The sequence below is a fragment of the Gymnoscopelus braueri genome (genome assembly GCF_963280865.1).
Source record: "Gymnoscopelus braueri genome assembly, chromosome: 18".
Classification (NCBI taxonomy): Eukaryota; Metazoa; Chordata; class Actinopteri; order Myctophiformes; family Myctophidae; genus Gymnoscopelus; species Gymnoscopelus braueri.
The window spans coordinates 26563593-26589989 of NC_137618.1; the positions used below are offsets into that span (position 1 = coordinate 26563593).

Consider the following 26397-nt stretch of genomic DNA (forward strand, 5'->3'; position numbering starts at 1 on the left):
TGAAAACTCCTGTTACAGTCATGGATAAACTTTAACCTGGTGTTTGCACTTTCTCCATTTACGGTCCGTACATCTATATAAACGTTCAGATTTCAAATATAAAGTGCTTACCCCATGGCCACAGATGCTAAAATTATGCACGGGACTCTCAAAAGTACCCGTATATTCTGTATTGTTCAATAAAAAGCATTTTAATCCAATCAGTGGCCATTTTCTCATACTGTATTAGAGTGCAATACACCTACAAACCGATAGGGTCGCTCAGTTGAAAGTGCATGGAGAAAATGGCCACCGATCAGATTAAAATGCTTTTTATTGAACAATACGGATGATACGGGTACTTCTGAGAGCCCGTACATAAATGTAACATCCGTGGCCATGGGATAAGCACTTTATATTTGAAATATGAACGTTTATGTAGATGTACGGGACATAAATGGAGAAAGTGCAAACACCAGGTTGAAGTTCATCCATGACAGTCGTGACAGTCGACCGTCGTGTATCCATGGCTATTACTCCCTCTAACATTTCCCATGTTTTTAGTTTATTGAAATAATGTCATGCACATTTGTCCAGTGCATAGCCTACTGCAGGCCTTGTTGACTAGATTTAGAAGAGATTTTGAAGCTCTTGCTCCTGAAATGATCGATTATTTTTAAGGGGAAAAGCCATCATTTAACATGCAAGTCAATGGGTGAGAAGCGAAGTTTGCCAGGCGCTGCCAGGCCTGGGTGTGACTAACTTCGCACCACCAGTCACAGAGTGGAGTGGGTGGGGCTTAGCGAAGGGTCCATTCTATGCTTCCATAACGTCACTCTCTTTGTTGTCATTGGTGCCACTCCAAGTTTTATCTCTTGACAGCATCACAGAATGTTTCACTGGTTCTCTGACGTCATCAAGCAGATTTTGAATTTCAAGAAATTAAATGTATTGATATATCATAATTCTTTATTGATATATCATAATTCTTTACTGGCACACCTCCAATGGCTCCCAAACATTTTGGGGGGTTTTGTTGTTGAAATGCCACAGCTACAAACCTAATAGAACCTAAACTGAAATTATTATCATGAAGAATTTGACTTCTGTAAAAAATGTATAAATAACTTCAGCTGTACCTTAAAAAGGCTATGTTCTCTGGACTTTTTGTTGTTACATATACAAGCAAACATAAATGATTGCAATGCTGTGTCTTTGTAATTACGGTAAATACATGTTATACTGTATATAATAATGCAAATTGTAATTAGCAAAATAGGTTAGTAAGTAAGTAAGTAGTAGTATGTCGTAGAGGCTTATTGTCTGTATCAGCCAGAGCGTCTATCCCCGTTTTGCAATGCGCTAGCAACAGCTAAAACTTCATCAACACTAAATAAATGACACAGACGTCAAAGCTCTGTGACAGTGACACACAGGACACAGCCACCGCACAGTGAAATCATCAGTGTTCATTTATGCATTTTGGTACATTTAGTTACATTTGGACACTCTCAGAGTTAAATGAACACAGTATTTTTAAGTGCAGGAAGGATTGTGCGTATGTCCTCTCACCAGGTATTGCATAGCTATGGAGCGTCTCAGGGGTCCTGGTGGTCCAATGAGAAAGACATCCTGACCTAGTAGGTCTTTCTGCATGATCCATCGCAAGTGCTGGGCAACTGTCTGAGGCAGGGAGTCTGATACTAGAAAACAAACAACAAAGCTCAGAAAAGGTTGGGTTGTTCTCAGCCCCCCCCCCCCCAACACACACACACAAAAGGTATATGCTATTACATACGGTGTTTGACAGGCACAAGCTCTGGATTCCGGGGTGTTTTCAGTTGATATGAAATCTCTCCTATCTTCACTGTGTCACCTAGGAATTATGCACATGCACACACAGAGAAAATGTTGGCGATCATGATCACAACAATGTATGGGCAAGATTAAAATGAGCACAGCAAGGACTTCCCCATTCTTTCACAGTGCTGTCATAATGGCTGTATGTGTGTAGGGGTCCTAAAGTTCATTGTGGAAATTGTGATGGACAATAACTGGACATATTAAAATGCACTGACTAGTGGCTACTGGCACAAAGGACTGTCCAAGTTGCTTCGAGGAGTGCAGAGGAGGGATGTGGCTGTGGATGAGTCTCTGGAGCAAAAATTGACACTCAACGAATTTTGATATTTGATATTACTCTTATTTTCACTCTTATTCTTATTTATTATTTAACGTGAATGCAATCCGTGTGAAGCTTGCACAAAACAATTCCAAATACTATTTTTTATACGTCCTGCTGTAAACGTGTGATGTGACAAAAAAAAAGAAACTAAGTTGAAGTCGATCATCACCAGCTCTTCATAGAGGAGAGGTTCTCCCGGATCGCGTCCAGCTTCCTCCTCATTCTCAAATCCAACGATGAAGCTAAACTTCCTCACTAGATTGTTCAGTTTGTTAGCGTCCCTTGTATTATCTTCACTATTATGAAGTTACACCTAACTCTAGGGCAGTGGACAGTGCTTCTCAAAGTGGGGTCCAGCAGGGTCCCTCAGGGTTCCTAGTTGAGGGGGTTCCAAATGGACCCTTACAAGTCTGTAACTCTGAGAGTGTACAAATTGAGTACTACATTCTCAGAGTGATGAGGGTCCTTGAAATTAAAACAGTTTGAGAACCACTGCTCTAGTGCATTCGGTTTAGCTTAATTGGCTCCATTTGTGTGCAACTTGAACTTGGACATGACATGGCACCTTTGACACAGTTCCAGCGTCACACTGTTATGACACCGGCCGGTGGTGCAAGCTAGCTCATTAGCACATTGCTAGCCAGCTGTCAATCTTTTGAACCTTGATTTACACACGTTTCTCATACAAATGAAATACTACACGCCAAGGCAACTCTTCAGTACTACTAGCTGTCCCACAGAGCGGTACGTTACCTGCGGACGTGTTGAGGAGTTTGACCTCATGAGCCCTCCATGTCCAGCCGTCTCTGCCCAGCACAGCTCCCACTATGTTTCTCATTCTCCTCGCAGCCACAGCTGCTGTACCTTTACATAATGTCTGGTAATGCATGTTCAATGCTGTGGTCCTGCGAATGCGATGCAAACCAGAATCCAGTATACACCAAGTTTCTTCTCCTGGTTATTGTGCCGGTTTAACGGTACTCCTCATGATGATGGTTTCATAATCTCGTGCAGCCAGCAGGCGGAGGATAATAAAAGTCGGACAAAGTTGGTCCGAAAATAAAATCTTCCGTAGTGGCACGACGGTTCAGCCCTGCTATGTTCCTATCGTTGTGCAGACAGAGATAATGCCTTTCTTATATATATCTACTATGGAGATAATAACATAGTAAAACGGCTGTAATAACCAGTGGCGGGAAAAGTACTCAAATGTTTTACTTAAGTAAAAGTATCAATTCTGCAATATGCAAATACTACTGTTACAAGTGAAAGTCCGGAATTCAAAATGTACTTGAGTAACAAAAGTATTGGCATCAAAATGTAGCCTACTCATTAGGCAGAATGTTCTATTTCAAGTTTGCAAATGTATAAAAATCTTTTGAAAATAGCAGATCTACTTTCGGCTATTTTCAAATGGTCGAAATGTACATGGGGTGATGGGGCTGAAGTGGTTAATGTAACTACTAAAGTTTTCAAATAAATGAGGTGAAGTAAAGGTACAATATTTGGATCCGAGATGTATGGAGTACAAGTAGAAGTATTGGAAATTGGAAATACTCAAGTAAAGTAGCCTACAAATACCTGTAAATGTACTTTATGTACGTTATTTTCCACCACTGGTAATAACCATTCTAGGATGCTGCTGCTGCAGCTGATGATGATGATGATGATGATGATGATGATGATGATGATGATAGGCTACTACTACTACTACTACTACTATACTATAGTACTACTACTACTACTACTACTACTACTACTACTACTACTACTATACTATAGTAGTACTACCACTACTACTACTACTACTACTACTACTACTACTACTACTACTAATAATAATAATAATAATAATAATAATAATAATGATAATAATAATAATGATAATAATAATAATAATAATAATAATAATAATAATAATAAATAATATAAACATTTTCATATATAATATATGTTTCTCTTTATTTTTGGTAAGAGTAAAACATTTGATGGCCCCAGAAGATATGAGGATGATAATGATGATAGGCCCAATGACTGTGTGAGGAAGAGGTGCAAGCCTATATTCCACTTTTATACAGACCTATCAAAACAATGAAATATATATGAAAATATGATAGTCTTAATAGAAATGTTTATTGCGACAATAGGATGATGTAGTGGAAAAATGCATAATAGGAAAATAGGCTAATTATCATCTTTTTCACACTATAGCCGTATATAACAAAATGTCCATATTACACAAATCTTTCATTTTCATCTTCCAAATTTTGCCCAAATATTTTACACTGTGAATTTGAAGGCCGCTCTGAATACTTTTAATTCGCATAAATCATAGTTTCTATTGAGCTACCATATGAATTGTATGAAGTTAAATTAGGCTACTTGATTGATTTTAGACAGTGCTAAGAGAATACCACCCAATGGATGACGTCATGTACAGTAGCTTTCTTTCTCCCGGGTTGTCCTATGATCCCCTTGCCCAGGGTTGCCATGTCCGCTTATTATAAGCAACTTTGGGCTTGTTTTAGTTGCTTGAAAATATTGGTAGTTGCGAGTTGTGTTTTTTTGGGACTTATTTGGGCTTATATTGAGCTAATATATATTTGTAGACCCACCCAACCTTCTGAAAATATTTTGTGCCAGAGACCCCCATACAAGATTTTGTGGATTTGAAAATATTCCAAAATGTTTTTTTTCAAAGATTTTTCTTTGAAAATAGCAGATCTACAAGCTCACAACGCATCGCTGTGAGCTTGTAGATCGGCTCTTTTCAAATAGCCAATGTATATAGGTTTAAAGTGCTCATGCTCATATAGTTGCTTCTTTTGGGCTTGTTTTCATAGACCTGGTTGCTTATTTCTCTCACACAGGCTGGCAACACTGGTGCCGTGCCGTGCCGTGCTTCATTCAGTGCTTTTTTGACATTTATCACGTGGAGGAGCGCTGGGCTCAACCCTTGAAAGACTAGCGAGGGAAAAAGCAGGAGAGTGATCGAGTGGGAAGAAGAGAAGAGGAAGCGGAGGTGAAATAATCCCGTCTGTCCAGACCAGGGCTCGTATGAATGGTTTTTTGAGAGGTTCTGCATTCCTCCACCATTCCCTGATTTCCCCGGAGCGGAGCGGAGCGGCCCGGACAGGACAGGACAGAGAGGACTGGGACTATGGAGGATGTCTACCATTACACCCGCAGCCCTGTCTGGGAGGAACTGCTGGTTAGTCATTTTTACCAACAAAGGACACTTTTTTTATACCCTGTTTCTGATTTCACTACGAGCCTGATGAGTGTCCACGTTTGTTTTTAGGGTGGAGGGATAAACACAGATACAACTCGACGGAGTTTAATGCGTTGTTTGTGATTTTGATCAGGGTTTTTTTTTTACTGGGAGGTGACTTTGTGCAGTTTATTGTGGCAGACTGCAGTCCACAGCTTAATGGGAAAATAATAGGTTAAACGATGAGGATGTGCAGACAGTAGTCCAGTATAGGCTTCTCTTCTCTTCTCTTCTCTTCTCTTCTCTTCTCTTCTCTTCTCTTCTCTTCTCTTCTCTTCTCTTCTCTTCTCTTCTCTTCTCTTCTCTTCTCTAAGTCATGTGTGAATGCTGTAATAAATAATCAAGGCTTTAATATTTACTTTCAGTTCAATTCTTATGGCATATACTTCCGTTTTGCCACGTTAAGCTAAATTTCCTAAAAGCCTATTGTTAAATTAAATAAGGGCATAAAGCGCAACAATCTACACACCCGAACATAATTGTACTATTTTCCTCTCACACTCGTCCTGGGGAGTCATTAAACACACACATGGTTTTCGTACATTGTTAACTTTTGTAGCCCATTGCCCCATTCATCCATGTAGGGACATTAATTATTTAGAATTATGGAAAGTAACTAAGTACATTTACTCAAGTACTGTACTTAAGAACAACTTTGAGGATGTTTTCACTTTAATGGAGTACTTCCATCTTCTATACTTTTATTTCTACTCCACTACATATCGGAGGCAAATATTGTACTTTTACTCCTCTACAATTATTATTTAGTTACTTTGTAAAGCATACATTAACCACTCTAGCCATATTTGAAAATAGCAGATCTGCAAGGATGTTTATACATTTGGAAACATGTAAAATGGGATATTGTGCATCATTTTTTACTTATACTTTTAGTAGCCTACTTATACTTTTGTACGTTTACCCAAGTCAATTTGGATTACCGGACTTTTACTGGTAACAAACAGAGTATTTCTACATTGTGGTATTGACACTTATACTGAAGTAAAACAATGTCAGTACTTCTTCCATGATCACTGAGTAGGCCTATTATTTAACAGTCTGTTCACTATAAATGTGCCAAACACACACACACACCTCTGCGACATGGATGTTTGTCAGCCCGCCGCTAGGGTCTGATCACTGCCACGGCACCGGGCGGGACTGTGGCTGAATGACCGCCTGCCTAAAGTCTTGTAGTCTACCTCAGTCTAGGTCTTGAGTCTGACCATGTAGTCTGTCTGTCGGGGCCATAAACACCACCAGGCAGGCAGCAAGCAGCAGTGTGTGTGGAGAGACCATTTCTCCCACCGTACCGCGACATGCGTCTATCTATCAGCTCACACATCTCTGAGAGAGAGAACACGGCGAGCTTAGTGTTGCCAGATTCTGCGAGAGAAATAAGCAGCCAATTAGAAAACAAGCCCAAAAGGCCACATGAGCACTTAACCTACCGTATATTTGCATCGGCTATTTGAAAATAGCCGATCTACAAGCTGTTTTGAGCTTGTAGATCTGCTATTTTCAAAGAGTCTTGCAATATATGGAATATTTTTGAATATTTGTTTGAAACATTCTAACAACACATAATGCTCCCCTGGGCACAAAACATTTTCATGAAAATATTTGAGAACCACTGGTTTAAATAATAATTACATTTGGAAGCAAGCCTAAATAAGCAACTATACACTTTAAAAAAACAAGCCCCCAAAACCCCGCAACCCGCAAAAACGACCAATATTTACAAGCAACTTTACAGAAAAACAAGCCCCAAAGTCGCTTATAATAAGCCGACATGGCAACCCATGCACAGCGGGCTGTATTCTAGCGGCTACAGGCAGCAGGCAGTGAGAAGATGACAGCGAGGAAGGGCGCTTCTTTCCAGCCGCTGTCTAGCAGCAGCTCCGCTCGCATCCAGGAGAGAAGGAGGAGGAAGGGAGCGGCTGCCGACCGCATGATGATGAGGGCTAACCCCGAGTCATGGTCTTATTACTCCCCGCTACAGGAGCCGGAGGGGAAAGGCGGTCCCCCGTCCTCCGCCGCGGGGATCCATGCGAACGTCGTGGGGGCTTCTGTCGTCGCCGGATCCGGGGCAGCGGACGAGTCGTCAGACAGCGAAGCGGAGCAGGAAGGCCCCCAGAAACTCATCCGGAAAGTGTCTACCTCTGGACAGATCAGGAGTAAGGTGAGGTAGCCTCTATACACCTATCCGTTATGTTGAGGTATAGCCTTGGATCAAGACTATCATAGATGTATTTGATCGAAAATACATCTACGATAGTCTTGATCCAAGGCTAATGTTGAGGCATTTGATAATAATGGCAGTTTATTTGAATCTTTTTTTTTTATTAGGCTTATGGTGCTTTGTTTCAATGATAAACTGACTTGACGATCAACATGTTGAAGGGCAAACAGGAACACACTAGTTGCTCTGCATAAGACAAGAGCATCTGCTAAAAATGCTTCAATTGTAGGCTAAAATTGCAGTAAATTATAACGGTGTAATAAATGATCTATCTGTTGGTGTTTTTATCTTCTGCTCAGATTTCATGAAATGGCCTAATAGTGTAGCAGTTTCCTGTCTTGCTCAACAGGTTGTAGAAATTATAGACATTTCAAAAGAATCAAACTCAGCAATGAGATAGGCTATAGCTCAGTTGATGAGATTTTTATGTGTTGTTATTATTATTAGGCCAATAATAATAATAATAATAATAATTATTATTATTATTATACCTTATTATTATATTCATACCTTGTTCATTGTCATTCAGACTTGGTAATTGTCCTTATAAGGCCACTGGTTGACTGGTACAAGCGTGCCTTAATTGGAATAGACCTGCAGGTAAGAGGATGCTATTCTGCTCTTTCACACTGACACCTAAGCTGTGCTGGCCCACTTTACACAGTAAATGAGCGAGCGTCCTCCTCCCAAGCCAATGGATCCATTTAATTATTGACCGTCCCACTCCACCCTGCCTAAATTATTCAATGTGGGAGGTATATTTAGATGCTAGGGGCACGGACCAGTGAACACGGTTGGCTGGTTCTGCTTTTCTTATGCTAATTATCTGACCAGAGGTGTGGAGTAAAGTAAATAGTGTTACACACACACACGCGTCTGATGGCGATCTGTGGCAGTCAGTGGTGGTCAATGTTAACAATCAAGTTTACATACACAGAGCCCTGTGATGTGTACTCAGCTTGAATTCACGTTCACTATTCTAAGTCTGTTGCACACCTGTAATGCCTATAATATGACACATTCTTCATTCACCTGTTCTCGTTGAAATTATGTTTTAGGGTGGCCAGAGTAGGGGAGTTGAAAATGGGTGAATGTCAGGTTGATCCAGGGGTGATGATGTCACTTTGTTACTCTGTTCTCAAGGATGTAAAGTACACTGCTGCTTGTACAGTGTTGTACACTGAAGGGATATTACTGACATAGCCTGGCCAAGGGCCCAGATTGAGTTCATCTGTTCTCTGGGACCATACGTCTGTTGGCTATACTGTCTGTCATGCTGGTCCATGAGCCCGTCTGCTTGTTTGTACTGCGTGCAAACTTATAATGGAGTTTTTTCCATGTGTTCAGTGAGTGTATGAGTCCATTTGGGTCATTTTTACAATTAAATCAGCACTGGGGATTTTACTATGTCGTAACAAAGCTAACAGAGGGATATGAATGAGAGGCAATGAGTGTATCTGCAATCTGCAATGCAGTGTGTGTTTGTGTCCTGTGTATATATACGTGTTTGTATCATGTGCCTATGCCTGTGTGTGTGTGTGTGTGTGTGTGTGTGTGTGTGTGTGTGTGTGTGTGTGTGTGTGTGTGTGTGTGTGTGCGTGTGCGTGCACGCACGGCATAAGCACTAGTGCTGAGCAGTACTAATGGATCATGCAGGCACTGGCTCACTGAGTGTTCTTCCACCAGGTTGTTTGCTAACCCCTGCACACACTGTGTGTGTGTGTGTGTGTGTGTGTGTGTGTGTGTGTGTGTGTGTGTGTGTGTGTGTGCGTGCGTGCGCGTATGTGTATTTGTCCACTCATCCCTGGTTCATCATGCATCTCTACCCTTCCCTCTCCCTGTCCACCATCTCTCTGGTAGCCGGAGACACCCACATCTCTCTACCTGTATTGGCTGACTCCATGGCAACACTGCCTAAGAGAGAGCTGATTGGGTTGAGGAGACATGTACCCTCAACACACCAGAACGTGTCTCAGCTCTTAGTATCTATTCAGCAATCTGCTTTACAATGGCATACATTCAATGTTATTGTGCCAGACATTCTGTTTCAACACAGTACTCACAGACAGTGTGTCAGATATGTTCATGAATCAAAGCACCCGCACTGATAATGCAAACATTGCAAAGTTTTGGACTCCCTGTGTGCTGCTGATACTGTACAGCCAATTCCCTGCTCTCTGGCTTTGAAACTGTCTGTACCCATTTGGCGATGATAGCCCTTCATAAACTCATCACAACGGGTCGATATATTGATGCGTGTAAATAGCGACGACTGTTGATGAGCACCGATAAGCGTTGATGCACCACTGCATCTGTGTCATATACCCATTATAAACTCTGCCATGTCTCTATCTGTCCATCTATCTATTATCTCTCGCTGTATTTTACTCTCTCTCTCTCTCTACCTCCCCTATCTTTTTCTTGTTGTCGTGTCATACACGTATACACCTACAAATCGCCAGTGGTGTTGGTATAAGCCATTAGACTAGTAGAGATACTATTAACTGTAGCAGCCAATGCAGAGAGCTTTAATTTATGGCGGAGTCAGAATGCATGCGTTGCTCAGTGTTAATTAATGGTCCTTTCACACCTCGCTTTCTCCTCTGATTTGCCTTTTGCCTTCTTCTTTCCATCTTCCCTCCCTCTACCCTACCCGACCATCGCTTCTTCTTCCTGTCCTTTCACGGTGTACTGCCGTAGCTGTGGAGAGCTTATAAACCTGGGATTGATGGCTGTGTGATTGAAAGCAGAGCCCTGGGGCATTCTGTCTAGCCTAGGCTTGTGCAGGGGACTGGCTTTGCTCTCAAAGACAGTGCGTGGCTGCCACAGGCTGATCCACATCAGATAGAAGTTTGGGGATTTACACAGTAAAATCCTCAGTGTTAATTTGTACAAAATATATCTCATATACAGAGGATTTTACTGTGTAGGGGCCCGTGGGCCAGTCCTGCAATAGCTGAGGAGCTGCTGTTGCAATGCCTGAGGAGCTGAACAAAAGTTAAAAAAAAATGTACTCATGTACACACTGTATGTACACAAGACGCAACAATAAAGAACCTTGAACCTTGAACAGAGGGTATAGCCCAACTCTACCTCACCCTTGTGTCAGATACAGTGTTTGGGCTATATATTAGAGTCTAATTGCTCCAATAGTGGGAAGTGTCATCTTCGTCTGTCACCTGTCTCCTTTAGTTTGTCTTTGTCTCTCTCTATAACGCACGCACGCACGCACGCACGCACGCACGCACGCACGCACGCACGCACGCACGCACGCACGCACGCACGCACGCACGCACGCACGCACGCACGCACGCACGCACGCACGCACGCACGCACGCACGCACGCACGCACGCACGCACGCACACACACACACACACACACACACACACACCTGCTCATTTAGTCATTCATTGTGTAGTGTGAACTGCGAATAATTTGTGAGACAAACAATGCCTTTTGTGCCCATCTCTGATAATTGCATTGAAATTGCATGACTTGATGTCATTAGCCTTGCATATCTCCCCTTAGCCCCCTTGTAAAAGACTCATAGTCCATACCCAGATGTAAAAATATCTGCATAACTGGTGATTTTAAGCAGGGCCTCCACAGACAGAAGAATTACACCTTCTCAACAGCCAGATTGCACCATTTTGCCACAGTGACAGTAAAAGGCGGACAGAGGAGGGGGAGGAAGGGTGACAGGGTTACAATTACACCCCGACAAATGCAACAGTGTGGTGAGAGGGATAGAGAGAGGCACAGATGCGCACAGGGGGAGGAATAGAGAGAGAGAGAGAGAGAGAGAGAGAGAGAGAGAGAGAGAGAGAGAGAGAGAGAGAGAGAGAGAGAGAGAGAGAGAGAGAGAGAGAGAGAGAGAGAGAGAGAGACAAAGAGGGGAGGAGTGGAGAGATTTCAGCAGCAGCCCCTAAAAGAAATGATTGTACTGGCTCCACAATCACTGCACTCTTTGTCAGAAGGAGAGGATGAGTGGGTAATGGGGATAAATCAGTGGCTGACAAAGCAGGCAGATTCCAGGCCCAGACAAGAGGCCTGTCTCATCAGTTCAGTCAGTATATACGTATACAACTGCCACTCTACAACAGTCAGCAATTGTCTTAATAGACCGGGCAATTACAATTACAGCAATTCAGAGCTGTCAGTACACAGGGAAATCCGGAGTGTTCATTTAACGTTCAGCTCTTTACAAATTCTGGACTGGATTGTACTGTGTATAAAGGGTTTTGTGGTTGACTTAGTCAGACAGGGTCATTTTGTCTCTCTGTGTATATGTATGCACGTACACGTCACGCACGCAAATGTATGTACGTGCTTTTTACTATGTGCATTATTTGTTCAGGAGAGCATGTAAGTAGAGCGTGACTAATGCCAGATTTTTTTGTCCTTGCCAAACAATTACCAATGTTTTGAACGATAATTTGTCAAAAAGTGCTAAATCAATTCTAATCAATTTGAAAAACGTAGATTGTATTAAAGTTTCCAAAAAGTAGAAACTAGCGCATTGTGAGAGTGTAGATCTGCTATTTTTGAACATAAAAAAAACTTTTTAAAAATTGTGAAAATGATCACCCAAAAAATGATGCCCAAAATAGGGATGCCAGGATGAAATTGATGTTGTATTGTTGTGGTCTTTTTGTTGTTTTGTTTTGGTCTTTGTTGTTTGAGATTACATGGCAGAAACATGTAGAGCTTTCTTTTCCTGCAATATCTTGTTGTTACATGTTGGGACTACGGATGAAAATTGGCATACTAACTTCGACATATTTACACTGCCTTCCAACTCTACTGCTGTAGCTTTGTTGCTGTGTTCATTAATATGTATACTGTCTCGTCCAAATAAGCAAATAAAGTCAAGTAAAGCTGTTAAAAATTGGTTGCATAATTGCCAATACTGATTTTTTGTTGTTGAAAAAAATCTAATAATAGCTGATATATGATATCGACCAGAAGATATATTGGTCTGAATCTAGATGTAAGCTCAGGTAAGGGATAGAAGGAACATTGCTGAATTTGCAGGAAAGAGAGGAATAGAATGAGAGACGTGGCGTTATCAGTGACATGTGCTTGCTATAGTTGCATCTCCACAGGCCTTTAGAGAAAGGTCACACAGGGTGTCCCAGGCAGGCAGCCAGAGCAAGTACTGACAACATTCAATGGTATTGTCAATGCTTGTTGCTAACTGATAAACCTACAGTAAATAACACGTAACCACCCACCATCTATTACTTTTATGAGCTTCAGCTGTGTTTACCCTGTTAGGAGACATCCGTGAAAAGGCTCCATTAACAACAGACAAGCTTGCCTCTGGAGAGGTGACCTTTTTTAATGTAGGCTATTGTTTGTCTCCTTAAAACCACTTGAACCTTAGTGTCCCTATTAATTAAGCTCACAGCACCTTGCAACGCAACGTGTTGTGAGCTTGTCGATTGGCTATTTTCGGCTCATCCAGCTATTTTCGACAAATAGACGATTGAGCGAAAACAGGAGGGGGCCTAGCATAGAGCCTAGAGGGATTGTCTCCCATAAGCGAGACATTGAGTGAGTAATACGAAAAATGACTATAGGTTACAAACGAAACCCCGGTTATTTGAGTATTGCGAGCGAGATGTCTCTTCGAAGCACCCTCCTTGCTTGATAAGAGGAAGGAAAATGCATATCTTGAATAACGCGCCAGGCCACAGCAGTCCCTTATGTAGCACCCTGCAGACATCTCGCTCGTAATACTCAAATAACCAGGGTTACGTTTGTAACCTGTATGTTTAAGTGGTTAATCAGAGAAAAAAGCTCATAAAATCACAAGTGTCTGCCTGTAGAGGGGAACAGGCAGTGGGAATGTGAGAGGTTACACTATCCTCACTCTACAGGTGGTTTCTAGTTGCTTGTAGTTGGTCCGGCTGGAGCTGGTGTGAAGATGGTCATGTCATCCAGTAGCTATCTATCAGCAGGCTGACTGACTTGGTGTTTCTCATGGACAGGATACAAGCTCTGCTCTGCTCTCTTCATCTACTCTGTCCTTATCCTCCGCACACAGCTGTTGGACTCATTGGAACTGCCTGTGCCTTTTGTTCATTGTGTGTCCATGTTTTGTGTGTGTGTGTGTGTGTGTGTGTGTGTGTGTGTGTGTGTGTGTGTGTGTGTGTGTGTGTGTGTGTGTGTGTGTGTGTGTGTGTGTGTGTGTGTGTGTGTGTTTGTTTGTGTGCTTCATAGTGACAGACAGGGAGAGTGCGTGCCACCCTGTCAGTAGCCAGACACGGTGTGTGTGTGTGTGTGTGTGTGTGTGTGTGTGTGTGTGTGTGTGTGTGTGTGTGTGTGTGTGTGTGTGTGTGTGTGTGTGTGTGTGTGTGTGTGTGTGTGCGTAAGGTACACGGTGCTCGGGTTACTCAGTTCTCTTTGGCACAGGGACTTGCTCTCCCTCTCACAATTTAGCAGAGGAGAGGAGCGGCACAGAGAGGAGAGGAGGAGAACTATTTATAGATCACTTCTGCCCCACTTGGCAACAGGAAGGAGATGAAGACAAGGAGGAACTATGGAGACCAAGGAGGGACAAACTAGAAAATAGAACACCCAACTAGAGCAAAGTCACTTTTGCTACTCTGGCATGGAGGAAAGAAAAAGTTCCACTTCTTAAGTGACTTTAAGACCAATTTATACTTTGTTTCACGACTGTGTCGCACGCCAAAGATAACCGATTTTCAACTTAAAGTGATGCATCGAAATGGGGTGTACAGAATGCGGTCCATTTGTAATTGTAAAAGAATAAATTTGACATTAGTGCAGAAAGAAAACAGTAGAATGTCTGAATGGATTGTATTTCTACAACTATAAAGTAAACTGTACAAGAGATTTAACAAGTATGTATAAAAAAACATTACCATGATCATTCAAAGCTGGTTAAACTTCAGAGCAGTGTGTGCCATTGTTCCTTTTAATATTAAGCTTTGACAAGGATAGTGCTACATTATTATGTTGCTGAATTACTATAACAACCATGGTAGACCCATGCAGGGCTAATGTATAAGGCCAAAGTTGATTAAGAGTAAAATGTCCTATAGGATTTATGTGGGTGCTACAGTACAAGTTAGCTTGTCAGCATCTCTCTCTGTGTGTGTGTGTGTGTGTGTGTGTGTGTGTGTGTGCGCGTGTGTGTGCGCGTGCGTGTGTGGGTGTGAGAGAGTGCATGCGGGCGTGCATGCATGTGTGTGTAGGGTCATTTGTCTGGCATGGCTGGTCATGAGGCCTTCATGAAGCTTCTCAGATAGCCCTGTGTTCTCTCTGCTCTGATTGGATTATCAGGAGCAGCAGCTGACTGGACAACCCATATGTACGTGTGTGTGTGTGTGTGTGTGTGTGTGTGTGTGTGTGTGTGTGTGTGTGTGTGTGTGTGTGCGCGCGCGCGAGCGTGCATTATGATATCTAAAATAGTAGAAGACCATGTGAATTGGAGGGCATCTCTTTCCATAGCTTGCACAGGCATATAAAAGCCTTGTTTTCTAGTAATGAGCACCTTCTGTTGACACGGTCTATATACTCTGCAAATGACACGCTGTGGAAAGGAGCTGTGTGCCTGTACTCTGTGTTTGCATATGTGCGTGTGCATGTGTGTGTGCATGTGTGTGTGTGTGTGTGTGTGTGTGTGTGTGTGTGTGTGTGTGTGTGTGTGTGTGTGTGTGTGTGTGTGTGTGTGTGTGTGTGTGTGTGCTCAATGGCTCTTTTTCCATAGTACAGTATATAGGATATTCACCCTTTTGTGTTGGGGAGACAGATAATATAAGATTAGTTAGAAGTTAGTTAGTAAGATAAGATTGCAGATTATGTGTGTGGTGTGTGTGTGTGTGTGTGTGTGTGTGTGTATGTTGTGTGTTTGTTTGTATTGCATTTGTGTGTACTACTGTCTTCGTCTTGCGTTTCATGTAGTGATGTCCCTATGCAGGACGTGTGTTTGCGAACTCGCCACTTAACCTTCAGTACCTGCAACCCCGCAGGTCTAAAAATGAAAGGATGACTTCACCCGCAATGTCGGTCCCTCAGTATTTCAGTCCACCTCTGAGTGTGGTCACAGCCAAACAGACGAGGCCTTATACGGCAGTAAGGATTGAGGTATTTCACCTTAATCCACTGCTGGAATTTGGTCTTCAGACTGTTTTACGTAAAGGAAAAGCGGGGAATTAACATCTGAAGCATGTAAACAGACGCTTCAGTCTAGTCACAGTTGGGCCTCACAGTGTGTGTGTCTGCGTGTGTGTGTGTGTGTGTGTGTGTTGGCTCTTGTTTTTGCTTCTCATTATTTTTTGGTGTCTTTTCCTTCTGTTTCTTTTTCTCCTCGTCTCTGCTTGCGCTTATTTGTTGATAAACAGTAGCTTGAAGACTTGAACACTTAATGAAGTGTGTAAGGTGATGCTACGACATGCTTCGGTGTAAGAAAGGTGGCATGCACGATGCTCATTGTGTAACTGTTCAGGTAGAATCTTTAATAATTACGTTATGTTTGATGCATCAAAATGTGCATGGTGTCTGAATGTATGAACATGAATGCGTGTGTGTGTGTGTGTGTGTGTGTGTGTGTGTGTGTGTGTGTGTGTGTGTGTGTGTGTGTGTGTGTGTGTGTGTGTGTGTGTGTGTGTGTGTGTGTGTGTGTGTGTGTGCTGGAACAGTGTTCACTGTGTTTAAGTTGACACAGCTGGTGGGCAGGATGTCAGCTCCAGGCCTGTGTCTCTGTTTGTAATTCTCCCCTCAGAGAGCAGCCTTTCCTCTGCTATAAATAGCCTTTGTGTGTGTGTGTGTGTGTGTGTGTGTGTGTGTGTGTGTGTGTGTGTGTGTGTGTGTGTGTGTGTGTGTGTGTGTGTGTGTGTGTGTGTGTGTGTGTGTGTGTGTGTGTGTGTGTGTGTGTGTGTGTGTGCTCGTGCTCGTGCTCGTGCGTGCACCCTTAGAGTGATGTTCTTCCACACAGCATTTCCATGTGTGTGTGTCTTGAGTGTTACCATGTCTCCCTGTATTTGGAGTGTCTCTGCTCTCTGTTTGTCTGTATACACATGATGACTGCACGAAATGTGTGTAAATGTATGTGTGCTCGCTTGTGTACATATGTGTCATGTCTCATCCGTCCAGTAGTGAATCATGCATGTATGGCTTGCCTACACGATGACTTTGTGTGCCAGTGTACATGTGCCTGTCAGGGTCCCCACGGTCATGAAATTCCTGGAAATATTTTGAAATTGAAAAAAAAATTATCCAGTACTGGAAAAGTTTGGGAATTGATCAAAGGTCCTGGAATTTATCAAGGGTCCTGGAAAAATATTTGGCTATGCATTGTTTTTGGCTATTGATTTTGTTAATACAAAACATTTTCATAAACATGTATAACATTACACGAAATATGTAACATAAGTATTTTTTCGCTGAACGGGCTGTGTGATGGCATATATTATTTAAATAAAATCAAATTAAATTATTTAAATAAAGTCATACGAATGCCATAATGAGTCTTCCAGTGAGCTATGCCCTAATTTTGCACAAAATTTTGAATGAAATTGTACTATTCTATATTCTATGCTTTATTTTTGCTACACTGCCTATCTTTGGGCATTCTACATAGGAGTAAGAGACACATTATTGCGCTGAATGATTGTTTTATAGGCCTGGAAATTGGGCTAAATATTCTGGAAAAGTTTTGGAAAAGTTTTGGAAATTCATTGCTAAAAATGTGTGGGGACCCTGGCCTGTGCTCGGCTGAGACTGTCAGGACTACTTTAGGTAGGAAACACACAGGACCTTAAGAAAGGACAGCACACTGAACTACAGTTTGGTGTGTGTGTGTGTGTGTGTGTGTGTGTGTGTGTGTGTGTGTGTGTGTGTGTGTGTGTGTGTGTGTGTGTGTGTGTGTGTGTGTGTGTGTGTGCGCACACGTGCGTGCGTGTATGTGCACATGCAATGCGTGTGGGACGTGGGTGTGTATCTACAGTATATATCTACTGTAGATAGATAGATAGATAGATACTAGATATCATCTCCCTGTCTTTCCTGTTGCACCTTTCTTATCTGGTGTATCTTTGTATAGCCGTCACGTGTATATTTCCCCCCAAAGTTGCTACCACTGCACATATCTCTCGCCCTCTTCTTATGATGGTTTGAGTTGCTCGTTAAAAGTCCCCATGAAAGGTTCCTGAAGCGTGGAACATTCGTTAGCAGAGGTCTATTTTCCACACCATGAGAGTCTCTTTAAAACTTGTCAAACTTTCAGAGTGCAAGACAGATGTGTGTTTAGACCAGAAGGGTTAAAACGGTTTCAAACCACCGAGTTCCTGTGACTTCAACAGATGGCTGGGCCAGTGCAAGCAGTCAATGGGATGTTGCCCTCTGCTCTCTCTCCCCTCCTTGTCTCTCTCTCTGGCTCAGGGGAAGGGGTTGAGTGAGTGATCTCTGTTTATAGTGCTTTAGAGGCACGAGGGATGATGTGTCTGTAATGGCTTTCCTTTCTTCTCCACTGTTTGGCCTATCCCTCGCCTCCCAGGCGTAAAATTGGTGCTAGGATGCACGCACGTGCACGCACGCACACACACACACACGCACGCACGCACACACACACACACACACACACACACACACACACACACACACACACACACACACACACACACACACACACACACACACACACACACACACACACACACACACACACAAACAAACTCTATCTTGACAGTTTCCTGTAGATAAACACAGAAGGGTGGTCAGTGCCCAGGAGAGAGATGCTGTGTGGGTGGGATTGAACATTTTCTGGACTCTTTTGGCATATCTATTTGACCTACTGGCCACGTATCATTATATGCCGATAAAAGTATATTTTGCACAGTCTGACGATACGTTTTGTATTGGTTCATTCTTGTACACATATTTTTTGCATATTTTTGGTCGGTCCAAAACTGTGCGTATAGTAAACCAAGACCTGGTGACACAGCTTGTCACGATTTACGTGCTTGTTCTGTTGCATGATGATGTGGTGATGTTGTCTGGTGACAGGTTTAAAGAAAAGATACAAAACAAGAATGCACTTCACCTGGAGGGATGTCATAGAAAATGAAACTTTACTAAAGCCCCCTCTCTCTCTCTCTCTCTCTCTCTCTCTCTCTCTCTCTCTCTCTCTCTCTCTCTCTCTCTCTCTCTCTCTCTCTCTGTCTATCTGTGAGCTAAGAAGGAAATGAAAATGGGATATATGTGTAATTGTTTCATCCTCTCTCTTCTTACCCTAGACCAGTATAAAGGAGGGGTTGTTGCTGAAACAGACCAGCTCATTCCAGAGGTGGAGAAAGCGCTACTTCAAACTGCGAGGGCGGACTCTCTATTACGCCAAAGATGCCAAGGTAGGCCCTGTGTGTGTCTTTATGTGTCCATCTCCACGGCTCCTCTCCTTCCCGCTGACGCGATATTATGGTCAACTTCGGCAAACATGAGCACAGTCTCATAGGCAAGCAGACTGCCTTAAACGTAGTGTACTGTACTGCATTGTACTGCACTGTACGTCCCACTTAACAGCCTTGTATCCACAGACCGCAAAATATCATGACACTGTCACAATTTGCAGATACATGACATAAAACCTTATCAGCTCTTTCTTTCTTTTACTACTTTAAACCTTCCAACATCTTAACTGTCCCTCCGCCCCCCTCTCAAATATTCTTTATTCCTTTTTCACCTGTCAGTGTGCCTCTTTATTTAACCCTTGAACTTTAACCCCTCTCTTTACCCCTTTAGCTTTGGATAACCTAACCTCCCTGGTCTGGAATGTGTGTGTTTGTGTGTGTTTGTGTGCCAGCCTGGCAGTGCCCTGTCACGCTGGCAGGAGCGGGCGCGGCGCAGGGTGTCCAGGAGTCGTGTGTGTTGGCGGGTTCTGTCCGTGTGCTGGACGGGCCCACGACACTCCTCCCCGCCGCCTCTGGGCGCCAGTGGATCCGAGGAGGGACTGATGGCAATCCGGGTCAGCACAGCCCAGCCAGGGGCCAGTCAGGGGCCAATCTCCCAACACCCCCTCACTCCCTACCTCTCTATTCACCTCTATACGCCCCCCCCCCCATCACATACGTACAGTATAAGTCACTGCTGCATTCACACCATGTGGACATAACAGTAGGAACCACTTCATAATACACTGGCATTTTGAAGGATACTAAAGCGCAAAACATTTTTAATACAAAAGTCTAGAATCCAGGGTCTTTTGAAAAAAAAAGCCCCAAAGAAAAACAAGAGGTTCACACCTCCAAAGTACGATGTGATGACTTGAAAAAAAAAAGTTTTTGTTTAGTATCCCCACGTGGTGTGAGTGCACAGTGTATATCCCAGGTATAGTTTAGGGTTGGGCAACGTAACACAACAGACCTGGCTCAAGTAGACACCGTACTTGGTGAAGAGATCTGTGCCTACTGATCCGTCTGATGACATCTAAATTCATTGTTGTGGCTAGAACTGGGTAGAAACAATTTGGACAATGTAAAACAAAACTGCATTTGCAGAACCAATGCAAAGACTTTAGGGCGGTCCTTCATATTGGGACTGTAATATGATTGGTTTTCAAAGCCGTAAGCGTACAGTAGGTTTATCTGCAGCCCCTTTTCTCTGCTGTTCTAGCCATTACATTGGTTTAAGATGTCACCAGACATAATGGTAGGCGGAGATCTCCGATCGTCCGGCTACACCAGACTAGTTTGTGCACTACTGTATGTGTGTTGTTTGCCCAGCCCTGCAGTTAAACGTCTCTAGATGGCCATGGTAAAGGAAGAAAATAAATGACATTATACTATTAAATCACAAGTGTTAATTTAATGCTGGGAGTGTACAAATGTCACCAAATGTCACCGTAAGAGTCCATTTGGTTATATTTGTACACTCTCTGATTTTCAAATGCATAAATCATCACTGAGGATTTGACTGTGCATGAGTATACTATAGGTATAATCATGGCCATATAGTGACACCAGTTTCCATAATAGATAAGTTCCACACCCATTAGATACTGTAGCCCAGCTGGCTGTGCTGCCCTCTGCTCTGGCATTGCTTCAGAAGATTTTACCTCCACATTGATCCACCATAGAGGCTGCATCTCAGTGGTCCAGGGGTTCCTATAGCCATGCTTCCATCTTCCCCCAAGCTGTAGAGATTTTAGGGCATTTCAGGGCCCTGATATGCAGCCTCGGATCTCAGGGCCTGGACTCTTGGCCCTTGTCCACCACTCAATGTCAGCTTTCATTATAGCTGCCCTCCAGAAAACCGGATGTATGTGCTTGCATATGTGTGCGTGCGTGCGTGCGTGCGTGCGTGCGTGCGTGCGTGCGTGCGTGCGTGCGTGCGTGCGTGCGTGCGAGTTTGTCAAGAGTCAGAAGAGAAGTGGCGAAAGCTGTGTCTCAAACCACGGGTGCACACACACACACACGCACGCACACACACACACACACACACACACGCACACACACACACACACGCACACGCACACGCACACGCACACGCACACGCACACGCACACACACACACACACAGCCAAACACACTGGAACAGAGGCCAGTGTTTGTGTTGGCATTGCACTCACACTGTGTCAGGCCCATGTGGCCCACACACACACACACACACACACACACACACACACACACACACACACTTCTGGGCACATGTTCAAGCCCTGGGACGCTTGTCCCTAAATACACACACACACACACACACACACACACACACACACACACACACACACACACACACACACACACACACACACACACACACACACACACACACACACACACACACACACACACACACACACACACACACACACACACACACACACACACACACACACACACACACACTCGCTGGCTGGTGCCCCTCTCAGGCCTGGAGAAGGTGTTACGAACTGGGCATCCCCTCTGACAGCTAAAACAGCCCATATATCTCATTACACGCACACATGCACGCACGCACATCAATTCCTATCTCATTACACGCACACATGCACGCACGCACATCAATTCCTTTGACAGTCAATTTTTTCTGGTCCCTTAAGAGCTCAGCTGTGTGCCCTGCAGTGATGTCATCACCAGAGCTCTGTTAGGATATCATGTTGCAGTGTCTGCACAGTTGAATCCTCAGAGTTCATTTAACTCTTGAGTGTAAGAACAGACCTGTAAAGGTCCATTTTACAGAGAGGATTGATTGTGCTGTGTGGCTTGGCTCTCTGTCTGTACTGTATGTCGCTCTAACTATTTGTCTCTCTCGCTTTGTCTCTTTCTATTTGTCTCGCACAGTCTCACTGTGTGAATTTGTCTGTCGTGTCAGACATACCATGAAACCCATGACTATTAACCCAGTGCACATTTTTGCCATGCCTCATTTAATGATCAGAATGCTCTCCCTATGCTCCCATCAATGCAGAGGGTATGGTCAAACCAACGGGAACTCTGGCATTAATGCCTAATTTATACACCGTTGCACAACGGTGTCCCGCGCCATCGTACAACTAAAATCAGGCTCAAGTCTTGTCATGCAAGCATCACTCTGTTGTGGCAAAGTGCATGTTACTGCTGTATCACAATAAATCTAATAATCCTCAAGAGACAAATTGTTACTCAAAAGAATGACGCTCAGTTTTCAGCTCATCCCATGATGCACTTCTTTCTTAATGGTAGCAGTGTCTTTCAGGCAGATAGCCCCCTATCACCCATATATATATAAGTGTGGCCACTGTGTCATGGCCTTCTCATTAAAGCTACAATACAATCCATAACGTTGATGTCCTACCAGGGATTCAAACCGCATGAGAGACAAATTTCTACCACTGAGTTATGATCTGGGCAATCCCCACGATTCTACCATGCAGATTGGCTTTTCTTCATTCAAGTAATTTCTGGATTGCAGCTGTCACCAAACCCAATCGATCACAATTGAGCGTGGAAGATTTATAGTACATAAAGGATGCCTTTTTTAAATGAAGGACCTGGACAGTTCGCTCGAAGCCATGATGTTGAGTTAGCATTAGCCTAGAGTCGACGAAAATCTCTGGCAGAAAACGACCATCACAGAACATCTGAGGTGAAGTCTTCATGCTAGCATTTGATTTTCCTCTTTTCGACCATGCCCTTTTACGTACACCGGCTGTCCTTATAGAATGTCACATTTACTATGACACAAGTTGTGTGTGACCTTTCCCTAGCTTTCATCCAGGACTATAGATAATTCTCACCTGTCACTGTATTGTCTGCTTCGCTCTCGCTATTGGGATATTTCTATCTGGCCCCAACTCCCTCCCTCCATACACAGCAACATCCTGAGTGTTACTTTAACTTTAAATGAACACTCAAGGTTTTACTGTGTAACATATAAAATAAGCTAAGCTCTGTTCTACTTCAATTCTTGAAGGCAGTTTTAAAAAATGCTCATCCTGTCCACCTCTGTATCTCTCACTCCCTCTCTCTCTTCTTGCTCTTTCATCTTCTGCAGTCCCTTATCTTTGACGAGGTCGACCTATCAGATGCCAGCGTCGCGGAGTCCAGCACAAAGAATGTCAACAACAGCTTCACGGTGAGTGGCCATTCTGAAAACAAATGGTGCTGAATGCAAAAAGAACATGTACAGTACACTCATACAGTATATACATGCACGCAAGTGCGTGTGTGCACACACACACACACACACACACACACACACACACACACACACACACACACACACACACACACACACACACACACACACACACACACACAAACTACTGGAGTGCAAGGTTATTATAGTTAATTTAAACTAACAATACTAGCCCATACCCTTGGGGGGATATGCGCACATGATCTGGCAACCCGGGAGCCATTCATCCCATAGCTCGCGGGGCCATCCCACAGCTGGGCAGCCGTAACCATGGCGACATTCTTTTAAAACGCTAATAAACAGCTGACGTTTGGTGAAATCGAAAAACGGGCTTCGCTGTTCAGTGCACATGGTAATGGTGAATGGCTGTGTGCAAATTCAGATCAATTGCTCCAGCCACTGAGGAGAACCGGGCAGAACGATTTTGGCCTCACCACTACAGAGGTTTGTAGAATTATAGGAGGATAATGAGAACTAGATATGAAAAAAAAAACATTTTAGTTAACGGAAATAACTGTTAACACATTGCTTGCCAAGGATGTTTTAAAAAATCCAACACTTGCCTGCCAAAGGACGTTTTTGTCCTTTAAGAAATATTTTTTTTTTGAACATTCCACAAGAGGGAACTCTAACCCAACTTAAAATGATCCCTTGACTCTGAGAGAACGAATGGACGAATGTGACGTCATCCCAAAAAATGTCACTTCCGTCCACTCCTATGTTAGCCTCGGAAACCCAGGCTTTTTTTTTTGTTACAAAAGAAAAAAAGCCTGGGGGAGCCATGCAGGAACGATGGTCTTGGACCTTGTTATCTCCTAACCAATCAGAGTGCAGAGGGGCGTCGCTCTAAATTTGGTGACGTCAGCGTGCTCCGTGCACAGGCCGAGGGGGGGAGGGGAGGGGAGGCGGGGACATAGATTGGTGAAGCAATAGGAAGCCACGCACAAATCCGGGCGGCTGTGTTTGGGTCCGCCCTTCAAGACCATGGATTGAGCTCGTAGCCTCAGGCTACTCCTATGTTAGCCGATAGCAACAAAATGGCCGATCGCGGTTACAAAACTTTTGTTCCGGTGGATAGAGGAGACCCTCCCCCACCCCCAGACACTCTTTGTCTACATCTGTGTACACATCGCGGCTCCCGTGGCTCTCCAAAGATCGTCAATATAAGGTAAAAACGCTGGCATGGGGATGAAAAACAATGTTTTAATTCAGTCCATGTGTTTAAAAACCTCCACACACCTAGATAAAAGGTCTTTGACAGGTGCGGAGGCAAAATGTACAGTACCGTGAACGTCAACAATAAATAAATATATACCGTACCCAACCGCACATTACCCAACCTGCACGGTACAGGTTGGGCACTTTATTTAGCCTGAAGAAGGTTATCTATGACTGAAATGTTACTTTGTTTGTTTGTTAGAAGGGAGAAGACGCATGTGTCATGTATTACATCATGGTCGGTAATATTTGCATTTGGCCGGTAAATTAGAATCATATCGGCCACGTTGGCCAGCCGAAAAAAGGACTTGCGGAAATCCTGTTCCGGACACACACACACACAGCCACACCGTAAAAACAAGACAGGGTCTAATTATGGGTTGGCTTCCCTGTAGATCTTGGACTATATGTGGCCAGTCTATCATGACAGTCACCTAGTACGTCAGTACTGTAACGTCTGTCATCTCTATATTTGGGCAAAGGTTCAGCCCAATCTCACCTCCAAAATAATATATTTAAAAAGGTAGATATTTAAAAAATGTATAAAACATACATCACGCATCTCATGTGTGAGTTATAAATGGATAGATTAACACAGAGGGTTTTGCTGTGTTTTCATTTAGCACTAGCAAGGCCACTGTGAGGAAATGTGCCACTGTGACCGCATAACATCTGAAAATACTATTGGCCAAGTTATATTTAGATGCTATTTAAATGATTAAAGCTCTTTCCCAGCACGGCTTGTGGTATTTCTAACCCCCTGCCAGCAACTCACTACCACGGTGATACAGTAGCTATGAATGGCCCTGTGCTCAGAAAGACATGACTGGCTGGAAAGGATGAGCGTGCGTGCGTGTGTGTGTGTGTGTGGGAGGGAGGTGGTGGGCAGTAAACATGAGTCTCATCTAGGTGGGATGCAAACAGACAAGGAGCCGCAAGAAGGGGCCTGTCCTTTCTATAAATGACTGCCCTCCCCATTGGTGTTGCTATAAATAGAAATGAGGAGGAGGAGTGAGGAAGGAGAACAGGCCCCAGCAGAGAACACGCTGCTATTCTTAGCAGCGCCCGTGGCGCTTCACCGAGCACCCTCCACATGGACACGCCTGCTGCTTGAATTCATAAATAAAATGACATGTGCCCCGTAGTATGCGCGTGTCTGTGTGTGTGTGTGTGTGTGTGTGTGTGTGTGTGTGTGTGTGTGTGTGTGTGTGTGTGTGTGTGTGTGTGTGTGTGTGTGTCTGTGTGTGTGTGTGTGTGTGTGTGTGTGTGTGTGTGTGTGTGTGTGTGTGTGTGTGTGTGTGTGTGTGTGTGTGTGGTGTGTGTGTGTGTGTGTGGAGACACGTGTTGTATGGGCACATACTGTATGTGCCTGGCACGTGTTTCGCAGGGTTCTTCAAGCACGCATTGCATAATGTTTCGTGCATAGCAATATTGGCGGCATGCAAGTCTAAAAGCTCTTTGGAGCTGAGATGCATTTTCTTATCATCAACATCCGTCTAGGATCAGAGGCGGTGGTGAGGAGAGATGGAGAGGAGAGGAGCGAAGTTGAAAGACAAGAGAAAGAGAGAGAAGAGGATTTATAGAACGAGAGAGAGATGAATGGGGGGGGGGGGGCTGTTGACAAGGCAGGGAGCTTGGAAAAGTGTGGAAAGAGAGAATTAGAGCTGTAGATCATTTTCTAAGGGATTATTCTATTGATTACTTTGATTAATCAAATCATCGATTAAATCAATTAGTCTGATTTACTGTTGGAGCCCTATTGGACTTAATTGTCCTTTTACGCTATTTAAAGTCATGTAAAAGCAACATGCCTTTTTGTGTATGTTTATTCCATTGAGCATTTTAAGTACTCAAGCCTAGAA

General features: G+C 43.5%; 2 protein-coding genes across 5 annotated transcripts in view; one reads left to right on the plus strand and one right to left on the minus strand.

The window, feature by feature from the left end:
* The window catches only part of vwa8 (von Willebrand factor A domain containing 8), a gene marked incomplete at its 3' end in the record, with an annotated part of 71042 nt that extends 67870 nt beyond the window's left edge, over positions 1–3172 (minus strand). Inside the window, exons 1-3 of the mRNA XM_080456471.1 lie at positions 2918–3172; positions 1778–1855; positions 1552–1682 (exon numbers count right to left, since the gene is read on the minus strand). Coding sequence (XP_080312597.1) covers positions 1552–1682; positions 1778–1855; positions 2918–3053 — 345 coding nt within the window. The 5' untranslated portion in view covers positions 3054–3172. The remainder of the gene's footprint in view (positions 1–1551; positions 1683–1777; positions 1856–2917) is intronic.
* Positions 3173–5111: 1939 nt separating this feature from the next.
* Positions 5112–26397, plus strand: part of dgkh (diacylglycerol kinase, eta) — a gene marked incomplete at its 5' end in the record, with an annotated part of 70933 nt that continues 49647 nt past the window's right edge. For 3 of the 4 annotated variants that reach the window (XR_013932006.1, XM_080412506.1, XM_080412507.1), the window contains 3 exons: positions 7288–7617; positions 18943–19053; positions 23174–23254. Coding sequence is in view for 3 of the 4 variants with exons in the window: in XM_080412506.1 (XP_080268632.1) it covers positions 7288–7617; positions 18943–19053; positions 23174–23254 (522 nt within the window). Of the gene's footprint in view, positions 5376–7287; positions 7618–18942; positions 19054–23173; positions 23255–26397 lie in introns of those variants that run through there. The other variant, XM_080412508.1, reaches the window with a different exon arrangement.